Raw genomic sequence first — 17,954 nt, forward strand, 5'->3', positions numbered from 1 at the left:
CTAGATGGCAGTTCCTTACCTCCCCTCGTAGTTGAGGGATAAATCTTGGTTTTTGGATCTCTCAAGTTCTTCATAATGATAAGCAAATATAAATCCCAAGTGACTCAAAGAATAGATCTATGCTCCCCGGCAACGGCGCCAGAAAATAGTCTTGATAACCCACAAGTATAGGGGATCGCAACAGTTTTCGAGGGTAGAGTATTCAACCCAAATTTATTGATTCGACACAAGGGGAGCCAAAGAATATTCTCAAGTATTAGCAGCTGAGTTATCAATTCAACCACACCTGGAAACTTAATATCTGCAGCAAAGTGTTTAGTAGCAAAGTAATATGATAGTAGTGGTAACGGTAGCAAAAGGTAATGATAGCAAAAGTAATGTTTTTGGTATTTTGTAGTGATGATAGCAATAGCAACGGAAAAGTAAATAAGTGAAGAACAGTATATGGAAAGCACGTAGGTAATGGATCAGTGATGAAGAATTATGCCGGATGCGGTTCATCATGTAACAATCAAAACATAGGGTGACACAGAACTAGCTCGAGTTCATCAATGTAATGTAGGCATGTATTCTGAATATAGTCATACGTGCTTATGGAAAAGAACTTGCATGACATTTTTGTCCTACCCTCCCGTGGCAGCGGGGTCCTAATGGAAACTAAGGGATATTAAGGCCTCCTTTTAATAGAGTACCGGACCAAAGCATTAACACATAGTGAATACATGAACTCCTCAAAGTACGGTCATCACCGGTAAGTATCCCGATTATTGTCACTTCGGGGTTAACGGATCATAACACATAATAGGTGACTATAGACTTTCAAGATAGGATCAAGAACTCTCATATATTGATGAAAACATAATAGGTTCAGATCTGAAATCATGTCACTCGGGCCCTAGTGACAAGCATTAAGCATAGCAAAGTCATAGCAACATCAATCTCAGAACATAGTGGATACTAGGGATCAAACCCTAACAAAACTAACTCGATTACATGATAGATCTCATCCAACCCATCACCGTCCAGCAAGCCTACGATGGAATTACTCACGCACGGCGGTGAGCATCATGAATTTGGTGATGGAGGATGGTTGATGATGACGATGGCGGCGGATTCCCCTCTCCTGAGCCCCGAACGGACTCCAGTTCAGCCCTCCCGAGAGGTTTTAGGGCTTGGCGGCGGCTCCGTATCGTAAAACACGATGAATGCTTCTCTCTGATTTTTTTCTCCCCGAAACCAAATATATAGAGTTGGGGTTGAGGTCGGAGGAGCTCCAGGGGGCCCACGAGGTAGGGGGCATGCCCCCCACCCTCATGGACAGGTGGTGGGCCCCTGGTATTCATCCTTTGCAAGGATTTTATATTATTTCTGAATAGATGTTTCGTGAAGTTTCAGGTCATTCCGAGAACTTTTGTTTCTGCACATAAATGACACCATAGCAATTCTGCTGAAAACAGCGTCTGTCCGGGTTAGTTCCATTCAAATCATGCAAGTTAGAGTCCAAAACAAGGGCAAAAGTGTTTGGAAAAGTAGATACGTCGGAGACGTATCACTTCCGAAGCAGCAATGTACTCCGCTTCACATGTAGATCCCGCCATGACGCTCTGTTTAGAACTGCTCCAGCTGACAGCTCCACCGTTTAATATAAACACGTATCCGGTTTGCGATTTAGAATCGTTCGGGTCAATGTCAAAGCTTGCATCAACGTAACCATTTACGATGAGCTCTTTGTCACCTCCATAAACGAGAAACATATCCTTGGTCCTTTTCAGGTACTTCAGGATGTTCTTGACCGATGTCCAGTGATCCACTCCTGCATTACTTTGGTACCTCCCTGCTAGACTAATGGCAAGGCACACATCAGGTCTGGTACATAGCATTGCATACATGATAGAGCCTATGGCTGAAGCATAGGGAACACTTTTCATTATCTCTCTATCTTCTGCAGTGGTCAGGCATTGAGTCTTACTCAACTTCACACCTTGTAATACAGGCAAGAACCCTTTCTTAGCTTGATCCATTTTGAACTTCTTCAAAACTTTATCAAGGTATGTGCTTTGTGAAAGTCCAATTAAGCGTCTTGATCTATCTCTATAGATCTTGATGCCCAATATATAAGCAGCTTCACCGAGGTCTTTCATTGAAAAACTCTTATTCAAGTATCCTTTTATGCTATTCAGAAATTCAGTATCATTTCCGATCAACAATATGTCATCTACATATAATATCAGAAATGCTACAGAGCTCCCACTCACTTTCTTGTAAATACAGGCTTCTACAAAAGTCTGTATAAATCCATATGCTTTGATCACACTATCAAAGCGTATATTCCAACTCCGAGAGGCTTGCACCAGTCCATAAATGGATCGTTGGAGCTTGCACACTTTGTTAGCTCCCTTTGGATCGATAAAACCTTCAGGTTGCATCATATACAACTCTTCTTCCAGAAATCATTCAGGAATGCAGTCTTTACATCCATTTGCCAAATTTCAAAATCATAAAACGCGGCAATTGCTAACATGATTCGGACGGACTTAAGCATCGCTGCGGGTGAGAAGGTCTTATCGTAGTCAACTCCTTGAACTTGTCGAAAACCTTTCGCAACAAGTCGAGCTTTGTAGACAGTAACATTACCGCCAGCGTCTGTCTTCTTCTTGAAGATCCATTTATTCTCGATGGCTTGCCGATCATTGGGCAAGTCAACCAAAGTCCACACTTTGTTCTCATACATGGATCCCATCTCAGATTTCATGGCCTCAAGCCATTTTGCGGAATCTGGGCTCATCATCGCTTCCTCATAGTTCGTAGGTTCGTCATGGTCAAGTAACATGACCTCCAGAACAGGATTACCATACCACTCTAGTGCGGATCTTACTCTGGTTGACCTATGAGGTTCATTAGTAACTTGATCTGAAATTTCATGATCATCATCATTAGCTTCCTCACTAATTGGTGTAGATGTCACAGGAACCGGTTTCTGTGATGAACTACTTTCCAATCAGGGAGCAGGTACAGTTACCTCATCATGTTCTACTTTCCTCCCACTCACTTCTTTCGAGAGAAACTCCTTCTGTAGAAAAGATCCATTCTTAGCAACGAATGTCTTGCCTTCGGATCTGTGATAGAAGGTGTACCCAACAGTTTCCTTTGGGTATCCTATGAAGACACATTTCTCCGATTTGGGTTCGAGCTTATCAGGTTGAAGCTTTTTCACATAAGCATCGCAGCCCCAAACTTTAAGAAACGACAACTTTGGTTTCTTACCAAACCATAGTTCATAAGGCATCGTCTCAACGGATTTTGATGGTGTCCTATTTAACGTGAATGCAGCCGTCTCTAAAGCATAACCCCAAAACGATAGCGGTAAATCAGTAAGAGACATCATAGATCGCACCATATCTAGTAAAGTACGATTAGGACGTTTGGACACACCATTACGCTGTGGTGTTCCGGGTGGCGTGAGTTGCGAAACTATTCCGCATTGTTTCAAATGTAGGCCAAACTCGTAACTCAAATATTCTCCTCCATGATCAGATCGTAGAAACTTTATTTTCTTGTTATGATGATTTTCCACTTCACTCTGAAATTCTTTGAACTTTTCAAATGTTTCAGACTTATGTTTCATTAAGTAGATATAACCATATCTGCTCAAATCATCTGTGAAGTTGAGAAAATAACGATACCCGCCGCGAGCCTCAATATTCATCGGACCACATACATCAGTATGTATGATTTCCAACAAATCTGTTGCTCGCTCCATAGTTCCGAAGAACGGCGTTTTAGTCATCTTGCCCATAAGGCACGGTTCGCAAGTACCAAGTGATTCCAAAAGTCCATCAGTATGGAGTTTCTTCATGCGCTTTATACCAATATGACCCAAACGGCAGTGCCACAAATAAGTTGCACTATCATTATCAACTCTGCATCTTTTGGCTTCAACATTATGAATATGTGTATCACTACTATCGAGATTTAACAAAAAATAGACCACTCTTCAAGGGTGCATGACCATAAAAGATATTACTCATATAAATAGAACAACCATTATTCTCAGATTTTAATGAATAACCGTCTCGCATCAAACAAGATCCAGATATAATGTTTATGCTTAACGCTGGCACCAAATAACAATTATTTAGGTCTAAAACTAATCCCGAAGGTAGATGTAGAGGTAGCGTGCCGACGGCGGTCACATCGACTTTGGAACCATTTCCCACGCGGATCGTCACCTCGTCCTTAGCCAGTCTTCGCTTAATCCATAGTCCCTGTTTCGAGTTGCAAATATTAGCAACAGAACCAGTATCAAATACCCAGGTGCTACTACGAGCTCTGGTAAGGTACACATCAATAACATGTATATCACATATACCTTTGTTCACCTTGCCATCCTTCTTATCCACAAAATACTTGGGGCAGTTCCGCTTCCAGTGACCAGTCTGTTTGCAGTAGAAGCACTCAGTCTCAGGCTTAGGTCCAGACTTGGGTTTCTTCTCCTGAGCAGCAACTTGTTTGTCGTTCTTCTTGAAGTTCCCCTTCTTCTTCCCTTTACCCTTTTTCTTAAAACTGGTGGTTTTGTTAACCATCAACACTTGATGCTCATTTTTTTATTTCTACCTCCACAGCCTTTAGCATCGCGAAGAGCTCGTGAATTTTCTTATTCATCCCTTGCATATTATAGTTCATCACGAAGCTTTTGTAGATTGGTGGCAGTGATTGAAGAACTCTGTCAATGACACTATCAATAGGAAGATTAACTCCCAGTTGAGTCAAGTGATTATGATACCCAGACATTTTGAGTATATGCTCATTGACAGTACTATTCTCCTCCATCTTGCAGCTATAGAACTTATTTGATACTTCATATCTCTCAATCCGGGCATTTTCTTGAAATATTAACTTCAACTCCTGTTGGGGATATTACTGCTGGGCGTAAACCGACCTATCTGGGCCGGGTCAACTTCATCAGTAGTTCAAGAGTGCTAAAGCCCAAGAAGACAGATGAGGGCCAAAGGCCCGTATTCAGTTTAAGACTTGTAGTTGATAAACCGGTATTAGTATATAAACTTGTATTGTAAGTTAGGAATAAGGAGAGACCAACCCGGATACGAATATGGACCAGTGTTGGGACTTTGTGAACCGACGGGCGTCACCCGTGTATATAAGGGGACGACCCGGCGACGGTTCAAGGACAACAGACAACAACTCAAGACATAGACGAAGCTTGTTTGCTCCCTAGTCATCAAAACCCCATCAATTCCATCACAACTAGACGTAGGCTTTTACCTTCATCGAAGGGGCCGAACTAGTATAAACTCTCTTGTGTCCCTGTGTCCGCTTTAACCCCTTCAAGCTAACCCGTCGCGATGGCTCCACGACTAAGTCCTTTCTCTAGGACATCTACCGTGACAAAACCACGACAGTTGGCGCCCACCGTGGGGCTATCGCACGATGGTGTCAGGTTCTTGGAGGGCCGCTTTGAAGGACTCGAGGGCTACGCTGTAGGCCGGATGACTAAGAGTCGTCGCGGCAAGCTCTACATCGACGATGCAGGCTGGGGCCCTAAGGCCGGCTCAGTTGAGTACGGGTACCGGGTCCCCTTTGGTGGCATTCACGTTTTCATTGGCAAGATCGGTGAACCGGGCCCTGAGCCGGACATCTGCACCGACCTTGTTGAGACGGCTCAGCGTGCGCGATCCGCCCGGGTTAAACCGGCCATGAAGCGTGCCTTCGTGGGAGTCATCCATGGAGGAAGTTATGAGAACGGATCGGAACCTCGCGGCGAGACCGTCGTTTGTTCCGATGACGAGTCATCGACCGGAGAAACCGAATCTCTTTATCAGCTACAAGATGGCCGGATTGGGGGCTGTTCCGATGGAGACAGTATTCCGGACCCCTCTGATCTGCCCAACCAAGTTGGAATATTCATGGCCGGCACACAAGCAGCGCTTCATTCTTCGATCACTGCGGCAACAACCTCCAGTTCAGCAGCGGCGACGGCTGCCGGGGCAGGAGGCCCTATGCGCCCGCCGGCTCAAGTTCTATCAGAGCTATTTGATGCATTGGCTATGCTTATGGCGGAAGCTAATCCGACAGATCAAGGCGTTCACAATGCGGAGATTGCAAAGGTAAGGAACAGATCACCCATGCCAAGGCGGATCTGGCAGCTGAGGACACCAGGATGGCCACAGAGCGGGCCGCTCTAGACGCACAAGCCTACAGGCTCATGTTGGACCAGAGCGCGTCGCAGGAAGTCATGAGGAGGAAGCACTGATCCCATTTGCCTTCGGTTCTCGAGGCAAGAGACCTTTTCAACACCCCGGGAGCAGGAACCAGTAATCCACTGGAGGGAAACCGGGCGGAAGCTCCTGGGACCGGTGCGCCGGTTCAGCCTCGTCGGATGGACCCACCTCGTCAAAACACCGTTATACCTCAGGCTGTTTTAACACCTCCGGGTCACTACTCCAACCCAATGGACAATCTCGTCGCCGCTGCTGCACGGCTGGAGGCCATTCCAATTGAAGGTGACTCGCCGCAAGCAGTAGAGATGCGACGGGTCAAGGAGCTTTTGAGGACAGCTTTGGTCCAACAGGAAGCGTACTCGTACAGCCGCGACCGGATCCACTTGACCCCCCGTCCAAGCCGGAGCTATAGCAGACATATGGATGAACCGGCAGTGTCGAGTAATGAACGACGTGGAGCACCCCGTGGCAACAACCCGGCAGGTGGTGCTGATAATGCTCAGGAAGTGGTGGACCGGGCCCGAGCGCGCAGGGAGGCCGAGTTAGCCGCACAGCATCAGGCTCGGCAGCTCATGCCGGTTCGTCCAACTATCTTGATCGAACCTGGTGTTACTTCTAGTTCTTTGGGGGTGCCTTGCCTTATCCCCGCTTTACGCAATGTGCGCCTGCCCAAGGATTTCAAAGGCCTGCGCAAAGTACCAAATTACATGGCGGATCAACCTCCAGAGACATGGGTGGAGAGCTATGAGATGGCCATGGAGATGCTTGATGTGGATGACGCGGCGTGTGCGAAATACTTCACCATGATGCTTCAAGGAACGGCCTGTACTTGGTTAAAAAGCTTGCCGGCTAATTCTATCAGTTCATGGGCCCAATTACGAGCCCGGTTTATCAGCAATTTCAAGGATACATGTAAACAGCCTATGTCGATAGTGGACTTAGCTGCCTACGTCCAGGAGGAAGGAGAATCAATGACTCATTGGGTGCGTCAGGTTTCACAAGTGTTGCACTCATCAGACCGCATCAACGCTGACACCGCAGTATTAACCCTAGAAGGCAACTGCCGGTTTGGGCCCCTAAAGCTGAAGTTGGGACGGATGAAGCGTCATTGCACTGACATGGGGACCCTCATGGCCGCTTTGGTGAAGTATGCTGATTCTGATAGTACCAAGGATCCCGAATCTGATGATGACAAGGCAGGGAAGGGAAAGAGGAACAACAACTCCAAAGGTCAGCAGCATCACTGGGCAGGCAATGGTGCTGGAGGCAAGCGTAAAGCGGATGGTAACATGGACTTTGTGGCTAATACCAACACGCAGGACAATGGCCAGCAACGCAAGGGTAAACCGAAAAATCACAATGGGGCACCCAACCCTAACTCGGACCGCCTAAACTATCTACTGAGCCAGCCCTGTCCAAGACATGGGACGAAGGAGGCGCCAGCAAACCACCTTTGGAAGGATTGCTTCATTATGCAGGAGTTCAAGAATTCTAATGCTTTCCGGTATGATCACGGCTCCGGCGGTGGCTCAGGGTCCGGGCCGGGTTACGGTGGAGGAAAATCCGGTTCAGGATTTAACGGTAATCCGGGCGGACATAATAATCAAAATAGTCAGAACAACCAGGGTGGTTACAACCAACAGCAGCAACAGTCAGGTTACCAGAGCAACCCGAAGCAGTTGAGTAGTGGGCAGTACCATGTCTTCACCACTAGCTTGGACAAGCGAGACCGGAAGGTTCAGAGGCGGGCGGTCAACTCTGTTGAACCGGCCATACCCCGTTATCTACGCTGGTCTGGACAGCCAATCATATGGAGCAGAGAGGATCACCCTCCCCAGGTTGATAATCCGGGTCAGTTGGCTCTGGTGGTGGCGCCTCAGGTGGGAGGTTACAAGTTCACCAAGGTGCTCATGGATGGAGGGAGCAGCATTAATATCTTGTACTATGAGACCTTCCGTCGTATGGGACTAACAGATAAAAATCTCAAACCGTCTAATATGGTGTTCCACGGTGTAGTACCTGGCAGATCAGCATATCCTGTTGGTAAGATAGCTCTAGAAGTGGCCTTTGGGGATGATCATGATTCCAGGTCGGAGACATTGACGTTTGAAGTGGTAAAAATCCAAAGTCCATATCACGCCCTGTTTGGGCGACCGGCCTACGCCAAGTTTATGGCACGGCCCTGTTATGCGTATTTGCAGCTCAAGATGCCGGGTCACAAGGGGACAATAACGGTTCATGGAAGCCGCAAAATTGCTTTGGAGTGCGAGGAAGGAGATGCAGCCTATGCAGAGTCGGTTTGTGCCACCGAGGAGTTGAAGTATTATAAGGACAATGTTGATCCGGCGGACATGACTCCATTAAAGAAGCCAACTACGGAGCATGATCCGGCCTTGAAGTTCAAATCGGCAGCAGAAACTAAGCTTGTTGACTTCGTACCTGGCGATTCGTCCAAGCAGTTCAGCATCAGTGCCAACTTGGATCCGAAATAGGAAAGCGCGCTCATTGAGTTCATCCGTGAGAATCGGGACATTTTTGCATGGAAGCCCTCTGACATGCCAGGTGTACCGAGGCAACTCGCTAAGCACACCCTTAATGTGGATCCTAAATACAAACCGGTGAAATAGTTCCTCCGCCGGTTTAACGAAGAAAGACGCAAGGCGATTGGAGAAGAGGTAGCCAGGCTCTTGGCAGCTGGCTTTATTGTTGAAGTTTTTCACCCTGAGTGGCTTGCCAATCCGGTGCTGGTCCTTAAGAAAAACGGCACCTGGCGCATGTGTGTGGATTACACAGATCTTAATAAGGCTTGTCCAGCAGATCCTTTTTCCCTCCCCCGTATTGATCAAATTATTGATGCTATGGCGGGTTGTGAACGTTTAAGTTTTTTGGATGCATATTCTGGCTATCATCAGATCAAAATGGCAGTTAAGGACCAGGAGAAGACGACATTTATAACTCCCTTTGGAGCCTTCTGCTATGTGTCTATGCCCTTTGGGGTCAAGAGTGCCCAGGCAACTTATCAACGGTGTGTACAAAATCGTCTTCACAAGCAGATTGGCCGTAATGTACATGCTTACGTGGATGATATCGTGGTTAAGTCCAGGGAGAAGGAGACTCTGATTGATGATTTGAAGGAAACCTTTGATAACCTGAGGACATACAAGATGATGCTTAATCCGGACAAGTGTGTCTTTGGTGTACCGGCGGGCAAGTTATTGGGTTTTCTGGTGTCCAACAGGGGAATTGAGGCTAATCCGGAGAAGATCACAGCCATCACCTCCCTGGCTAAACCAAATTGTATCAATGATGTTCAACGACTGGCAGGCCGGATTGCCGCGTTAAGCCGGTTTATCAATCGTCTTGGTGAGAAGGCAATCCCTTTGTATTAGATGTTGAAAAAAACGGATTAGTTTGTCTGGAGTTCCGCTGCTGATGAAGCATTTGAAGACTTAAAGCGGCAATTGGCCAATCCGCCTGTGCTCGCCGCTCCCATTGGCAAGGAGCCGTTACTGCTATATGTTGCTGCTAATGCTCGAGCGGTCAGCGTGGCCATTGTGGTGGAGCGAAAGGAGGCAGGTAAGGAGCATCCGGTTCAATGTCCGGTCTATTATATCAGCGAGGTACTCATCGAGTCCAAGCAAAGGTATCCGCATTGGTAGAAGCTGGTGTATGGAGTTTTTATGGCAAGCCGGAAGCTTAAACAATACTTCCAAGGGCACCCAATTACGGTGGTCAGTTCTGCTCCTTTGGGAGATATCATCCAGAACCGGGAAGCAACAGGCCGGATGGCCAAGTGGGCTATAGAGCTTGGACCGCATGGTTTGAAGTATGTGCCTCGGACGGCGGTTAAGTCTCAAGCACTTGTTGATTTCATCAATGATTGGACGGAAATGCAAGCACCTGAAGAAAAGCCGGATCACACATATTGGACCATCCATTTTGACGGATCCAGGCAATTGGAAGGCTCGGGGGCTGGAGTCGTATTAACTTCCCCATGAGGTGATAAGTTTTGTTATGTTCTCCGCTTAATGTTCCCTTGTACTAACAATGCAGCTGAGTATGAAGCCTTGCTCCATGGTCTCCGGATAGCTAAGGAGATGAATCTAAGTCGAGTTAAGTGCTTCGGTGACTCGGACCTCGTGGCTCAGCAAGTGTCTGGCACTTGGGACTCCAAGGACCCACTCATGGCAGCATATCGTCGTGAGGTGGATATTGTTGCAGGTCATTTTAAAGGCTATCAGGTGGACCACGTGGACCGGCAAAAAAATGAAGCGGCGGACGCCTTAAGCCGGCTGGGCTCTCAGTGCAAACTGGTCTCGCCCAATGTTTTTCTGGATGTGCTGCACAACCCGTCGGTCAAGATCCCTGGTGAAGCGGATTTGGCTATTCCTGATCCGGGGGCTCAATTGGTGGCAGCTCTTCATGTTATTCCAGATTGGACGCTTCCTTACCTGGCGTACAAGAACCGGGGCGAGTTACCAGAGGATGAGACCCTGGCCCGACAGATAATCCGGCGATCCAAGTCCATGACTATTATCAACGGTGAGTTGCATCATTGCAGTGTGTCAGGAGCATTTCAACGTTTTGTGTCTCCTGAAGAAGGCCGTGAAATTTTGCGTGAGATCCACGAAGGAGATTGTGGTCACCACGCCGGTTCAAAATCTCTGGTGGCTAAAGCGTTTCGCCATGGCTTCTATTGGTTAACTGCTCATGCTGATGCGGAGGATCTGGTCAGACGATGTGATGGTTGCCAAAGGTTTTCAAGACGTGCTCATGTACCGGCTCAAGAATTGAGAATGATTCCAATTACTTGGCCGTTTGCGACTTGGGGGCTGGATATGGTTGGGCCTTTCAAAAGGTCCAAAGATAAGAAGACCCACCTCCTGGTGGCGGTTGACAAGTTTACAAAGTGGGTGGAGGCAGAACCTGTTAGCAAGTGTGATGCGGCCACGGTGGTTCAGTTCATTAAAAAAGTGATTTTCCGGTTTGGCTTTCCACACAGTATCATCACAGATAATGGTACCAATTTGTCCAAAGGTGCCATGAAGGAGTTCTGCGAACGGGAGCACATCCGGCTCGACGTTTCATCAGTGGCACACCCACAGTCCAATGGTCAAGAAGAAAGGGCTAATCAAGAGATCTTGAGAGGCGTCAAGCCCCGGCTCATGGTTCCTTTGCAGAGAACGCTGGGTTGTTGGGTAGAAGAATTACCATCTGTGTTATGGAGCATCAATACAACACCCAACAGATCAACAGGATACACACCGTTCTTCATGGTTTACGGAGCGGAGGCGGTTCTCCCTAGTGATATCCGTCATGATTCACCTCGTGTGACGGCTTATATTGAAGCAGACAACAAGACAGCACGGCAAGATGCTCTGGACCGGTTGGATGAAGAGCGTGACATAGCAGTCGCCCGATCGGCGATTTACCAACAGGATCTTCGTCGTTATCACAGTCGCCGAGTTAGAACCAGAACCTTTCAGGAAGGAGATTTGGTGCTTCGGCTCATGCAAGATCAGACTGATATGCATAAGCTATCCCCACCTTGGGAGGGGCCTTTCGTGGTCAGCAAGAATCTGCACAACGGGTCATACTATCTGATCGATATTCGAGATCATAAGGACTCACGTACATCAGAGGAGGAGACCAACAGGCCGTGGAACATAGCTCATCTTCGGCCTTACTATACCTGAGCCATTGGCTCTACTTATGTACATATTATGACAATGTATATATTATGATTAAATATAATAAACCGGAATCTCAGCTAAAGCGGGGTATCTGTTCTTTTACATCATGTGTGGTTACACGGAGTTGCTCTAAAGCGGCCTCCGGTTTACCCCTTGAGTTCGCTTTTTAAAAGCATCATGTTATATCACTTGGGGGTTTGGTCGTGTCCGAACCAATACAATACCTCTTGATAGGCGAGAGCCACCAGATCACTTGGGGACTTGGTCACGTCTGAACCAGTCATGCCTCTTGATCGGCCTAAGGCCACAGAATCACTTGGGGGCTTGGTCGAACCCGAACCATTGCCATGTCACTTGATCGGCATAAATGCCACGGTTTCATTTGGGGACCTGGCTGACTAGAACCATAGTTACACCTAACGGGAGCTTGGTCGTGTTCGGCCATGGTAACGCCATCTGATCAGCTCAAATAACCTTTTTTGCAAACGGTTTTGACATTGCATTTGCTTCACACTTTTCTTTGAAAGGTTTTTCTTTCTTTTTATTGCGTTTTTTAAACCGACAAATTTTTCAACCGGTTCACGCTATCAATTGACGGAACACGGTTCATTTCAATCCGGAGACTATTTGCCCGGTTTGATCTTTTTTGTTAACATCCTCTTATGGAGTAACACGATGTTTATTATAACCCGGCACGGTTTACATGGTAAACCGGCGTCATATATATATGGGAGCTGCTATCTCCTCCAACAGTGTGGGTTTATAAAAATCCGCTTCAAGATTGGCCAAGCCAACTTCACGCTCAACGATGGCAGGTATTATGTATCTCAAAAAATTGGTCATATACTTAAAAAAATCGTATGTTTTGATTTCATGTATGCAGACATCATATTCTGCCTGATGGTACAACCGCGGTGGCACTTGAAGATTTTTTATTGCAGAAAGTACTTTGGAAAGTTCATCACCCAAAGGAAGAGCAAGTGGCAGCAATTATGCACGAAGGCATATCAACATCAAAAGTATCAGCTAGGCTATTACAAGGCAACACGGTGCCCACAATAAGATCATTGTTTTTCGCAAAGGAGAAGCAGTTTTAAACCAGCTTCTGGTTCAAGCTTGGTCACCAGCCTGGCCTGATGGTTGTGGGTCATCCTGCATCGCTTCAGCTTCAGTTTCTCTACCCAGCGGCTGGAAATCAACAGTTGTCCAGTCGATTCCCATTAATGCTTGAAAAACAGCTTCATCATGGATCAGCAACGACGGGTCAATATCGGGAGCGTAAGTATGCTTATGGATTGGAGGGATAAGATTTTCCGCTTCATGAATTCGTGCATCTATTCGCTTGTTTTGATTGTCATATTGGGCTTGATAATGAGACAAGTCTGCTTCTTCAGCCAATTGACAAGCTAGCGGACGCACCTCCCGGTTTATTGCTCGCAGATCCGCTTCACCAAACTCTTACCCGTCTTCCTTCAAGCTGGGATAGCCCTGAGCCGCTTCAATAGGATCAAAATCCGGCACCCAAGCTTTTGCCCGGATTAAGGCATTGATTGCACCGGTTCGAGCAGCAGATTTCTTCAGCTCTTCAACCCGGGCAGGAAGCACCGACAGTTTCATCAGAGTGTCCTGAATCAAGGTGGGCGTCGGCTTGTTGTGGGATGCGGTACAGATGATCCGCTGTGCACTAGTGTACAGTTGTTCGACCAACGTATAGGCGGCTTTCAATTTCTTCCGCACATCTGACCCCAAGTGACCAATGCGTGTCCCTGAAATATCATAAAGGGTTAACAAACCGGCAGCTCTGTAAGAAGGCAGAGTCAATTCAGAAGTCAAACTGGCTTACCAAATATAGCAGTGGTCATGGCATGCACGTGCCGCTTTATGCTGGTCAGTTCACCCGCCACCGGTTTTAGTGCAGCCTCGGCATCCTCTGCTCGTTTGATTAAAGCGGACTTTTTAGTGGCCCAATCCGCCCGCTTCTTCTTGAAGCTCTCCTTAAGCTGTTCCATGGCGCTTAAAGCACTGGCTAATTCCTCTTTTGCTTTGGAGGTTTCAGCTTGTTGGGTTTTCAGGTTTTCTTGGAGATCGGCGACTTGGCTTTCTTTCATCTTCAGCTCAGCTTGCATGCAGACAGTTATATGCTTCAACAAAACCGTACAAGGATTGAAGTACCAACCACATACAAGTTATGCACTTGGCACTTGGGGGCTAATGCATATTCGATCTTCATCTTTCAATTGCTTACAAAGTCCCAAGATCAATACAAGTATTCAACTTGGCACTTGGGGGCTAATGGCTATTTGCTCGTATATATTCTGATGCGGCAATCTCAATTACTTCAAGTACCGGTTTAACTACGCTAAGTTGAACCGGCCCTTGGGGGCTACATCAGCGAATTTCAAAGCATTAAGATTTATATTAGTAAGTCCCAGTTTGAAAGAAGATTATAAACCGGCCCTTGGGGGCTAGGAGAGTCAGCAAGAATTGAAGCATACAAGCAGGAAAGAGCATATGGAAGTTACCTGTTGGGTGGTAGGTGCGACATATGCCAGCGGGTGGCTTATCATTGTGGGAGCCAGTAAAACATCGCCGGTGCCTGGAAACGGGATGAGGCGAAGACATGCACGCCGGCAAATCTTACCCAGCTTCGGGGCTCTCCGTGGAGATAACACCCCTACTGCTGCTCTGCGGGGTCTCCGCATGATCACTAGATGAACAAGTAGCTACACGATGCTCCTTGAGCTGTTTGGCGAGAGGAGGAAGAAGGGCTCTGCTTGCTCTCTTCTCCTCCCTACGTGGTGTCTAAAACTAGCAGGGATCAACCCTTTGCATGGGTGTCCCGGGGGGTTTATATAGGCCTACCCCCCGGGGGTACAATGGTAAGCCGGCTGGGCGTGGGGCCCAGCCGTCTGTGTCTTCGCTCTCCGGCTTCTGCGCCGGCTGCTGGGGCCCGCCGGCTGGTGGGTCCCGCCGGCTGCCGGCTCCCTGGTCGACAGGCAGGCCCCACTGTCCAGGGCCTTGTCGGTGGCTGGTTACTGTTGCTCAATCTTGGTGACGAGGGCTTCGCCGAGGTAAGCATGGCTACAGTGCTGCCATCCGGCGGGTGACCATTGTAGCCTCACCGCGTCTTGTCTCCTTAATGGGGTGTCTCCTTCGAGGGGGTGGCAAGCCGGCTGGAGAGAGCCGGCTCCGTCTCGGGCCGACTGGGGGAGGCCAGGCCGCCTTCAGGTGTCTCTCTGCCTGAAGGGGCCCACCGCCCGTGGGCCGTACTGGTAGCCCGTCGTGGATGACATCAGGGTCAGTGTGGCAACAGTGCCGCGCCGGACGGGTCATGGCCACCCGTACGGCGCACTGTGCCAAGCGCGCTCCGGGATTCGGGGGTGGCAGGCTTCACTGTAGCCACGCCCCGTCACATCGCCGTTATGTGGATGCAGACTTCGGGGGTACGGTCTTGACCGCTTTATGGGAGCCGGCTCCTTGGAGTCGGCCTTCTCGCAGCTGGCTCCTCGGAGCCGGCCCTCCCGCGGCTTTCTTCATGAGGGCTGAAGTCGGGCCGCCTTCCAATAGCCGGCCTGGGAGACAGCCGGCCAGGGGAAGGCGGCCCCATGTCTTGGACTCTTAAGAGCTGGATCAGCTCGTAATTTTTTCAAAAAGGCCAGGGGGAGCCGGCTAGGCTACCCGTGGTCACTTACTCCGATAGTAGTCCCCAAAGCTGAGCGAGCTTCGAGGCTGATAAAGGGACGAGAAGCTTGGTCAGCTTCCTATCCTGAGGGGCCGACTTTGCTTGTGCGCGCCGACTTCGAAGAGCTCCGTTTCTCGTAGGCGGGAACGCGGGCCACGTGGCGAGGAAATCCTGCCAACGCACGCGCGCGACGGGACGCCGCCGCAGGCCCGGGCCCGCCACTCGTAGGCCTCGGTCCGAGCGCGGATCTTCCGCGGCCCACATGGACCGCTCGCCTTCCCGCGGCGGTTTTATTCTGCCATCAAGGCACAGTAATCGCGGGACGTGGGGGAGTGGGCGCAGTTGATCCCCACGTTCCCCCATGCCGCGCCTCCTCGGCTCCGCCGCGCGGTCTATAAGTAGGAGGAGGAGGGGGAGCGGCAGAGGCTCGCGCGCTCTCCCTCACTCCGCCCCCTTCTCGCCCTCCTTCTTCTTCTCTTCCCCGCAGCAGCTCTTTGCCGCGCCGTTCCGCCGCCGCATCGTCTTGCTTCTCGCCGCGCTGCCCCATGGCGCTGTCAAGCTCGTGGGATGGCTCCAACGTCCATGAGGACCACGTCGCGTTCCTCCGCCAGACGCGACGCCTGCCCGGCGAGAACTTCGTTCGGGTTCGTCTAGCGCCGGAGAAGGAGATTTCGCCGGCACCGGAGGAAGGCGAGCGGGTGATCTTCTGCTCGCACTACCTGCGCGGCTTCGGCCTTCCGGCGAGCGGGTTCCTCCGGGCCTTCCTCGAATTCTACAACCTCCAGCCGCATCACCTCACGCCCAACGCGGTGATGCTGCTATCGGCCTTCGTCACGCTGTGCGAGGGCTTCCTTGGGGTCCTCCCCACGCTCGAGCTCTGGGCGGAATTCTTCCAGAGCAAACTCGGCACCGTCGTCGCGGGCGTGCCCGCCCCCTGCGGAGCCTTCATCGCCATGAGGCGGGCGAGCGAGAACAATCCGTTCCCGTCCATTCCGCTGATCCAGTCGGTGAAGCTTTGGCAGAAGTCTTATTTCTACGTGAGGAACGTCGCCCAGCAAGGCGACTACGTCAACCTGCCGGATTACGTAGCCGGCCCGCCGGCTGGGAGGCAGCCTTCGTGGAGCTACCGGGCCAAGTCGCTGTCTCAGGCCGGGAACGCAGCCGTCTCCCGGCTTCGGGTGATGATCCAGTCGGAGGGCCTGACCGGAGCCGACTTGGTGGCCGCCTTCGTGGAGCGCCGGGTTCTTCCCCTCCAAAGCCGGCCTCACATGGTTTGTCAGATGAGCGGCCGCTTCGACCCATGCCGGCTGAGCACCAGGGAGATGCCTCATGCGGAGGTCTCCTACATGGTGAACTATATCTCTAACTGCAAGCTCGCCGAGGATTGGCGGTACGGCAAGGGGCCGTACTCTCGCGCTAACCCTCCGCCCGTCGTAAGTTTTTTCTTCTTTTCTTCATTTTGTAGCCGGCCTCATGATAGCCGACTCTTGATCAGTTCGTTTGCCTTTTGCAGAACCCTCTTCTCCCGCCGACAGCCGGGGCCGCGGGGGTAGAGCGCCAGCTCCTCCCCGACCGCACGGTGGACGACGCTGACGACCCGGACTTGGGAGCGGCCGCCATGGAAGACGCCATCGTGGGGGAAAGCGACGGGGCCGGAGGCGCGGGGCTCACGGCTGGCTTCGAGGACTGGCCGGATGATGCCGAGGTTGAAGTCGCCCCGCGCCGCCAGCCGGCGCCTGATCATCAAAGCGCGAGCTCGTCCGCCGCGCCGGCTGCTGGCGGCGGTGCCCAGAAGCGCCAGGCCGTGTCGATCCTCTTCGGCAACCGTCCGAAGAAGTCCAAGGCTTCCATAGCGGCGACCAAGCGAGATGAGGCGGCCGCGAAGGCGGCCCGCTTCCGCAAGGCGGTGAAGCAGCCGCAGGCGATCTCAGCGTAAGTCGTCGAATGCTTGGATATATTTTTTGTTGTTCTTCTTTTCGATTGAAAACTCTTCTAAACCTTTCTTTGCTCGTCGAACAGCGCGCCGCTTTCCCTTGAGCGGGGTCCGGGCGGCTCCGTAGTCGGGCCGACTGGAGGGTCTTCAGGCTCCCGCCGCGTGGATCCCCGCGCCGACCTCAGGGAGGCCACGGAGCGGAACGCACGAGAGGCGCGGGAGGAGCGGGAGGCGGCGGAGCGAAGGGCCGCCCAGGCGATGAAGGAGCAGGCCGACGCAGCAGCCAAGGCTCGGACGGAGACGGCAGCTGCGGAGACGGAGGCGGAGGCTTCGCACAACCAGCCTCCGCTGCTAGCCATTCCCCTCCGCGCAGTGGCCCCCAACATTCCTGTGCCTCCGCTGGAGGA

At 50.4% G+C, this 17,954-nt stretch overlaps 1 protein-coding gene across 1 annotated transcript; it reads left to right on the forward strand.

Moving 5' to 3' along the window:
* Positions 1 to 16,159: 16,159 nt before the first annotated feature.
* Positions 16,160 to 17,651, forward strand: LOC147968018 (uncharacterized). The gene is made up of 2 exons (XM_087523354.1): positions 16,160 to 17,047; positions 17,634 to 17,651. Exons 1-2 carry the CDS (start codon positions 16,160 to 16,162, stop codon positions 17,649 to 17,651), a joined length of 906 nt encoding a protein of 301 aa, XP_087379480.1.
* The last annotated feature ends 303 nt before the right edge of the window (positions 17,652 to 17,954 follow it).

Source organism: Triticum urartu, chromosome 5A, assembly GCF_056163025.1.
Source record: "Triticum urartu cultivar PI428250 chromosome 5A, HENAU_Tu73, whole genome shotgun sequence".
In the NCBI taxonomy this organism is placed as follows: domain Eukaryota; kingdom Viridiplantae; phylum Streptophyta; class Magnoliopsida; order Poales; family Poaceae; genus Triticum; species Triticum urartu.